At 38.7% G+C, this 8,537-nt stretch overlaps 1 protein-coding gene across 7 annotated transcripts in view; it reads left to right on the forward strand.

Annotated features, from left to right (window-relative positions):
- Window positions 1–5,533, forward strand: part of LOC116255746 (DNA repair protein RAD51 homolog 3) — a 62,888-nt gene extending 57,355 nt beyond the window's left edge. For all 7 annotated transcript variants that reach the window (XM_050078454.1, XM_031631698.2, XM_031631700.2 and 4 more), the window contains exon 9: window positions 5,132–5,533. In XM_050078454.1, coding sequence (XP_049934411.1) covers window positions 5,132–5,307 — 176 coding nt within the window. In that variant the 3' untranslated portion in view covers window positions 5,308–5,533. The remainder of the gene's footprint in view (window positions 1–5,131) is intronic.
- Window positions 5,534–8,537: the final 3,004 nt, after the last annotated feature.

Here is an 8,537-nt window from a genome sequence, read left to right on the forward strand (position 1 = left end):
GCCCCCAAACATCAACATGAACTAAATCAAATAGAGTTTGACTAGACTGACTTTGACTCGATGGAAAGGAAGTACGACTATGCTTGCCCAGTTGACAAGCTTCACACTCAATAGATGTCGTGGAAGAAATCTGAGGACATAGCAGCCGAAGTTTAGGAAATGATGGATGACCCAATCTGAGATGCCAATGGAAGGCACTTGAAGAAGAATCAACTAAGAATGACGCCTCCTTATTGGATGTATCCAACATGTATATTCCATCTATCTCATGGCCTCCACCAATCTTCCTCCCAGTCGATAGATCCTGAAATACACAAGTACCTCTGCAATTCATCTCTTTAGTTAGTTTGCTTACAGATAACAAATTTTTCGGGAATTCAGGGGTATATAGCACATCATGAACATGCAAAGATGGATAAAGATAAACATCTCCATGTCCTTTTACTGGCGATAGTCTTCCATCCGCCAATCGAACATGTTGGGGTGAATCAAATTTCTGCAGGTTTGAAATACTAGTATCTCCACAAAAGTGTTTAGAGGCTCCAGAATCAATTATCCAACAACCTTTAGAAGTTGTTTTACTTGCAGAGTACATTGAACTTGTGACAGCTGTAGATGCCGATGAGGTAGAAGGAGTATCATTTGATCTATGCTCCATAATTAAATCAATTTCAGCTGGACTTAAGTTAAGAGATGTAGCATCTACTGAAGCAGCAATGGGATTCGGCTTATGAGCTATACTGATAGACTGTGGGTTTGGAGTAGAACTAGATGAAGATGTCACAGTCGAAGAAGTGGATGAGTTAGGTTTACCCACTTTGTTCCAACACCTATCCTCTAAGTGACCAAGTCGACTACAATATGTGCACTGAAGTCTTTCACGTCCTCCAGGACCTCAGCCTCTTCCTCTACCACGGGAAGAGTATAGTCCACTTCTTCCTCCTCCAAATGAAGCAAGGGCAAAAGGTTGTGAGTTGTTCGAGGATGGAGGAAGAGTAACAGCCAATTTGTTTAGTCTATTGAAGGCCTCATCAAGGTCAGGAAAATCTGAACCTGTAAGCATTTGAGCCTTGGATGCAGAATAATCAGAAGATAGTCCAGCAAGAAATTTAACCACAATCATTTGCTCCATGTGAGATATGAGACAATGCTTACAGGGCCATTTTAAGAAATTCATCTTTTCATAAGTAAACTTCAACTTTGTAAAATATTCCGTCAAATTCATGTCACCTTGTTGCATTTATAACAATTCTTGTTAAACCTGTAAAATTTTGCTGATGTTTTTATCTTGAGAGTACGTCTGCCGAAGAGAATTCCACGTATCTTTGGCTGTATTATAATAACAAAGCCCTGCTGCAATGTGGGACTGAGTGCTATTCATAAGCCAAGCACTAATAATGTTGTTTTCTTCCTCCCACCGTGCGTATTTACCAGTCTTTTCAACTGGTTCATCTTCTTCCAATATATATTTATTTCCATGTCCAACGACTGACAACATGAAGGTTCTAGCCCATACATCATAGTTGGCTCCATCAAGTTTGATAGTAGATCCAAACGAGAATGGATTTGAGAAAGCTTTGTATTCAACACCTGCCTCTATATTCTGATTTCCAGATTCAGTTCTATCAAGTTGTATAGATCTGTTGGCAGCCATGATACAATCTCAAAATATGAAAATATGAATCTCGGCAGACTGAATATTAACAAATAAGAAATCAAGCCAGTCACCAATAGGGAAAAATATCTCTGCAATAGTTATTTCTGCAGCCCCACGACAGACCCACTGCTACAGCAGTACTACACAAATTTCCAGATGCGGATAGCTGGCAGCTAACGTGCACAGTTTTGACAGCAGACTTCAATACTAACCTGTCTGCGTCACTCAACTTCAACAATGTTTTGACTTTGATGATCCACCAGGCATCACACGACCAAGCAGATCAGTCCAGCAGGTCTGAACTTCTTCAACGGCAGCACACAACGAAGCAGATCAGAATTTCTCTGATCTGAACTTCTTCACCACAGCAACAGAATCAGATCTAATACACTGCAACATGTAGATGATCTAAACAACAACATCAGATTTTATTTTTTTTCAGCAACAGAATCAGATCTGATACACCCACCGCAACATGTAGATCTGAACGACGACATCAGATTTTGTTTTTCAGCAACTTCACGACTTCGACAGCAACATAAGGGTGTTAATCACGTTTTTACATGTTAAACGTGATTAACCCCTTTCCACCAAACAGTCCCACCGTATCTTTTCGCAGGCAGCAGCAGCTTTAGACGTCCAAGCTTGTCATGAATGAGGGGATGAGAAAAAAGAGAAGAAGGGAAGCTGCGTGAAACCCTAGATGGCACGGTCCTAGGTCCGATGCTCTGATACCATGTTGCGTAGAGAAGTAGAGAAGAGGGACAAGAGAAGAACGTGAGGAAGGAGGAGAGAATAGGTCACAGTCCACTTACGGCTGCTCCTCTTTCATTAGACTAAATAATGATTAGGGTTATGTTTAACCCTTTACATAAAGAGTCCAACAAAATTTTAAAATTCAGAAAGCTACTTAATATTAAATCCCAACATACATAAAACAACACGTTTCCTCAACAAAACCATCAAAGATTCTACAAAGGAGCACCAAGCTGCCCTGTTGGGCTACTAACTGGCAGTACCAGCGGATGGCTGGTCCTTCCAGGTGAACCTCTGCCTGAGAGACGTTGATCTCTTCAGATATATTCAATCATTCGAAGTACAGCTCCACACGAAATACCAGCTCAGTACTCAGTAGGTCATCGCCCGAGAATTTTGAAAAGTCCAGTTTCGGCATTCTTACCCCTGCTGGCATCTCCCTGTTTCTCCTATTTGGGTCTACCATAGACACTTGTGGAACTGTTAAAGGCATACCTGAAGCATTGGAGGGTCTGGCAAGCGGCGGAGAAGACAGCAACCCGTTCCTATTGCCGTCAGCACCCCCCCCCCCACCCCTTTACACAGTGTTCGGCTGGAGGAGTTTGGGTTGTTTCTCTGTCGCCCGACCATCTCCCGTAGCAGAGAAGTGATGGTCTGCTGCCCTGCCATGATCAATTGCTTCTCTGCCCTTTGCACTTGGATGTGCTGCTCTACCGCCAATAGTTGCTGTCCCACCTCCCGCTGTTTTTCTCCAGACCTTCTAGTCGTCCCGCAAATGCCTGTTGATCGAGCTCTGCCTGTTTCTTGACAAGCTCCACCTCAGCAAGGGTTTCCGTGCCTGCCATCACCTGCTCTGATACCACTACTAGCTGTCGGCCACCTTGAGCACCTGTCGTATTACGTTCAGAAATCTCACTCACACATTTACCCTCTCTGAATAGGGCTAACCAATTACAATTTCCAAAAACATAACTGGATCACCCAACCCTAAACTACTTACATGGGTGATCAATACGCGGGTCTCAGGGTACTAGCCCTGATCCTATCTGATTCGATCCCCTCTTATTCTGTATTCTATTGTCAAAATATTTACAACTTAGTCCCATGATTAACACAAGGTCTAAAGATGAACAACCCTTGTCAAAGAAATGGCAAAAGAATCAACTTCAGCATGTCCACCCAGTAAGGCAGCGATTAAATCCTTAGTGCAGTTTCTCAGAAAGATGAACAGCACGCCTGCAGTAAAATCACCAAACAGTTGGTGAGCAGCACATATTTGAGACAAAGGATGCAAACTTCCAAGGCACACTAAGCTTTGGGAAGAAGAGATCAATCAATATGCAGTGAACCTGGATCAAATCTAACAATATCAACAGCAGAACACTACTGCCAACCATGTTTCAGATCTGATCCCAAATTGCTGTCAGAACTTTTCACGTCATTTTTTTTGGGGTTATCTCTTTTATCTATCCATCATATTCACATCAAAAAACTGAGATTAATTTCCCTATCTCCGATCTGTAGGAGATTCAACGTAGACATATCTCCTCATTGGATACCATCTTTTAACTTGCACTTAGGTAGGAGAAAATCGATAAAATGTGAGAACTTGAAGGAAGTGAGAAGAGAGAAGGTAGAAGAAATAATAGAGAAAGGAAAGTAAAGAATGTTAGAGAGAGAGAGAGAGAGATGGAGAATCATCAAATCCGTTAGACTCTTAATCCTACTTAAATAGAGATTAGGGTTAAGACAAAATATTATTCTGGTATTTATTTACTTTAACAAAATTGCGAATGACACCCTTAACTAACCTTTTAAAAATGCTTATTTTGACTCAGTATAACTTTAATAAATGCCATAACCGTTTAATAGCCATAAATGTCTATGAGTTAATGTTTTCAATAGCTGATGGCATTTAACAATGGGCATATTGATGTTTCATAGTGACTCGTGAACCTGTTATAAAAGCTTGTTAAACGCATTGTCACAAAAAACGTGTATAGGTGTTATAAGGCGAGGAATTTCTCGGGTATAATATGGCAAAATTGTATATCTCGGGAATAAAATGGGAAGATCTTGGCAAACTTTAAAAAAATTAAAACATTTAATAAATCTTGAAAAGTATAAAAAAATAAAAAATCATAAAACATACGAAAAAACGCAGAAAAACACGTATAATACGCATTTTTTTTAAAAAAGACGTGTTTTTTTCAGGTTTAATACGACTGACTCTGTTTTGGCGTATTATATGCATTTTTTTTCCAATAGTACACGTTTTTTGTGACAGTGGGAACTTAAAAGTGAAAGCAACAAGGATTCCTAAAAACAATATGACGCATAAGCATTTTACTGCAGGTTCATAGTGAGCTCAAAGATCGGTATTCTCTCTTTGAATGCTAGATCTGTACCCTCAAACAAAACATGTGTGTGTGTGTGTGTGTGTGTGTGTGTGTGATAAACCCTGCCATATCATCATACACATCTTTTAATATTGATGTGGTAATTAAGTTACCTGTGAACTTTTTTGGTTCCTCTCCTCAAGTTATACCAAATGATTTTGGTTGCCAATGTGCTTCACAAAACTCAAGCTGGGTAAAGATATTCTGGTCATTTTCTGCTTATTTTTGTCCTAAAAGATTGATATTTGAGCTTTTATATAATTACCCAATAGGGAACATTGGTCCTCCATTCTTGTTTGCTGATCACTGGGATGTGCAGGGGAGAGCTGGTCGCATGCATGCACAAATCGAGTTATCTTGTATTGGAGTGGAAATGACCGGTTTGCCTCCATTGACAAGTCATCATCTTTACCCGCTGCTTCAGCACCATATTCTGTCACAAGCTTGGGAATCCGAAATGCTGCTACCCCATGCAAAAGAATCCGGATACAGTAGGTACTACTTGAGAAAAAAAACCAAGCTGTCATACCATGTAGGTTCTGCTAATATATTAAGGTTGAAAATTTGTTAGTCAACAATTTTGGGCTACATTTAACCTCGTCTCAATTTTGAATTAGTAAAATGCACTTGTAGGGAAAGAATTGCCAATGTGTCATGACCGATCTTGTATAAATTTGAATTTGTGTATTCAATTTTGGGATGGATCCTGTTTCTTTTGTTTTGTCTGTTTGTATAAGACAGTTGAAAATTGACACATGATGTTTGTCTTAGCATATCAGAGAGCAACAAGGTTCATATCCTATTGCTATTTGTCTTTCTTGGTAATTATATTCAGTTGCCGATAACAAACTTGAATATCTTTCAAATTTTATGGAATTCATCTGCTTTCAATTCATCAACTGCTGAGCAAGTTATATATGAGAAATTACTGCAGATAACAGAGTGACCACATCTTGACACCCTTTGCAAGCTGATGTCCTTTGGCAACTTCATCCTGGATCAGAAGCACAATATTTTGTGGAACAACAGTTTGATAATTCATGGAAACAGTTTGCCTTTTTACTGAATACGGATCAGATCCAAGAGTCTCAGGCAAAAGATGGCTGAAGACATCTTGTTGAAGTTGTTTCATTGCAGATGAACGGATTCAAAAGATGTGGATACATGTCTTCGTTTGTTTGTTTTAGGACAATGGAATTCAAAGCTGAAGATCTGATGGCAAACAAGGTGTCACTCTGGAGAAATTACAGGAGAGATCAGGAGAATGAGGAAAGGATGAATAAGGAAGAGGGGGAATGAAGAGAGATTAATAACCAGAAAATAAAAAAGGCTGAGTTGAGGCATTTTGGTGGACCCTTGGATTATGGAAGAGGAGTCAATGAGGGTGGGTGGATAAAGGTCAGACCGGAAGCAATCTGCTGATTAGCTTTGTGATTGTCAAAAGAAGCACATGGCAATATGGAGTAAAGGAAAAAGAAGGATTGAGGGTGGCGGGAGGGAGAAAGAGAGACCTAGAATCAAAACTTCACAAACTCTATCTAACCTGTTTTCACTATTTTCTACTTTTATATGTGTAGTCCTTAACTTGTGTATATTCTATCAACCAGTTTTCAACCATTGGGTGATGGAAGCTGGGTGAATGATCAACTTTCAAAAGAAAAAGCTTCCTCTTTTTTGTGGTTTTTTTTTTTTTTATGAATTGACCAACTTGTTTTTCTTTTTTGGCAACACATCAACTACACATCTCTCTTCCTCCAAGAGCTGAAGGGTGGTTAGTGTGCTGTCAATAAAAAAGGGACAACCTACCTACACTACATATATTGTATTAAGTACCCAATTGTGTTAATTGTATTGATCACTTTTCAGTCCTTGAAGGAAGAAAGATGTGGCTTGTTATGCAGCAAAACAAGAAGGACAAGATGTTGGGTAATTTTATAAATGGATAACAATACCCTAGATAGAAAGAAGAATTCCTTTTCTCTTAAAAAGTTGAAGCCAGGCATCTTGTTATCCAATGATTGACAGGTGATTGACCCATTAGGCACATTCAAAAAGTTGACACAATCTATGGTTTATACATTTGTATAGATTTCGTCCACTATTAAATGGTATCCAACCCTTAACTGTTAGATGAGTGAGATGTGTGCATGAGATGAGCTCATAAAATAAAAATTTTCTCCTTTTTTTAAAGGTAATTTTGTCATTTTAAATGAAAATAACCTTTGACTTTTTTTTGTTAAGGACATTCAAGCCATAAATTCTCCTTATACAACGACTTAAAGTTTGACACTAATAATATATATATATATATATATAAAAACTAAATCTTGACAGCCAATTATTATTAGAACTCAAACAACCCTTTCTTCTCTCTTTGAGTGCTGATCCCTTTGAGTGCTGAACAAGGAATTCAATGTTGGCGTTCACAAGAGGGCTTTGCTCGTGACGTGACATTCGCTGGATGTTATTGGATGGTTAAAATTTAAAATTTTTGTTTCTAAAAACCAATCATTAAATTGACATTAGTCATGGTTTATGGTACTGCAATGGTTTATGATGACTTTAGCAACGATTTATGGTGTTTTTAGCGTTGAATTTTTAAAGCCATATGGAAACTGTCCGGCACATGACAGCATTATATATAGACTCCATCCGTAACTAAGAACCATCATTTTATTCGGTCATGTTATGCTATTATTTGAGAGACGATGGTGGGGTTTGCCAATTGGACACTTCATTCATGTAGTGAATGGTTGCTGACAGCCTCCTATCGTAAGAGTCATCGGGCTGCTCCCAATACATGATGTGGATGATCTAGTAATTGAAAATATACGTTACATTCTTAGAAAAGAACATTGGAGAGACGGTTTCACTGTTAAGCTCTGTTTGTACATAATTTCATGAGAAAATAATGTTAAGAATTTCATGGGTATGCATGTATAGTTTTCGCTCGTATGAATAAACATATACATGCCTGGCATAATTTTTCTCTCTTCATTCTTTATTTTTCTTGATCTCATAGCTACATATCCCGGTGCTGTAGTGTTAACAAATAATGTTACCTTTGTTATGTGCAATGTTCAAATCTCACCATTTTCTACAATTCTTTTGTTAGATGATTTGTTATTACAATTATATTATATTAATCTGGTGGGTTTGATTCTTCGGAGAAGAATTGTCATTATAGACAGTATCACTTTCCACTTCTATCAGCGTAAGATTTGGTCCTTAGAACTTGAATCGTGAGCAGTATGGTTTTGAAGCTATGAAGATTGCGAACTTGCGGTAAGCTTGAGAAATATTCTGCCTATCCATTTAATGCAGTAATCATTAGCTTGTACTTGTTAGGTGATGTTAATCACAAGTAAAAATATATTGTGGAATTTCCAGTAGATGCATAACGTCGAAATATTTCCTTATTTAATCACTTCCAGCTTGATGCATAGCATGACTGGACACCTCATGTATCTGGCTCTAGTTCTAAGCCTCATGTCTCACCTTCGCACTTCAATACTGACCATGAGACCTTGGCAGTGAAATTCCCTATAGGTTTGGAGCACATTTGAGATGGGGCTCCTCTGTATAGGTACTCGAGACGGACGAAGGGGCAACCACGGCGTGCTTATAGCCCTTCATCTACTTGATCCATGTTTTGGTTTGTAATTTGGATTATATTTTGTTTTGCATCCATCTTGTATTAGATTCAGGCTTGTACATGTATTTGG

The sequence above is a fragment of the Nymphaea colorata genome, chromosome 6 (assembly GCF_008831285.2).
Source record: "Nymphaea colorata isolate Beijing-Zhang1983 chromosome 6, ASM883128v2, whole genome shotgun sequence".
Taxonomy (NCBI): Eukaryota; Viridiplantae; Streptophyta; class Magnoliopsida; order Nymphaeales; family Nymphaeaceae; genus Nymphaea; species Nymphaea colorata.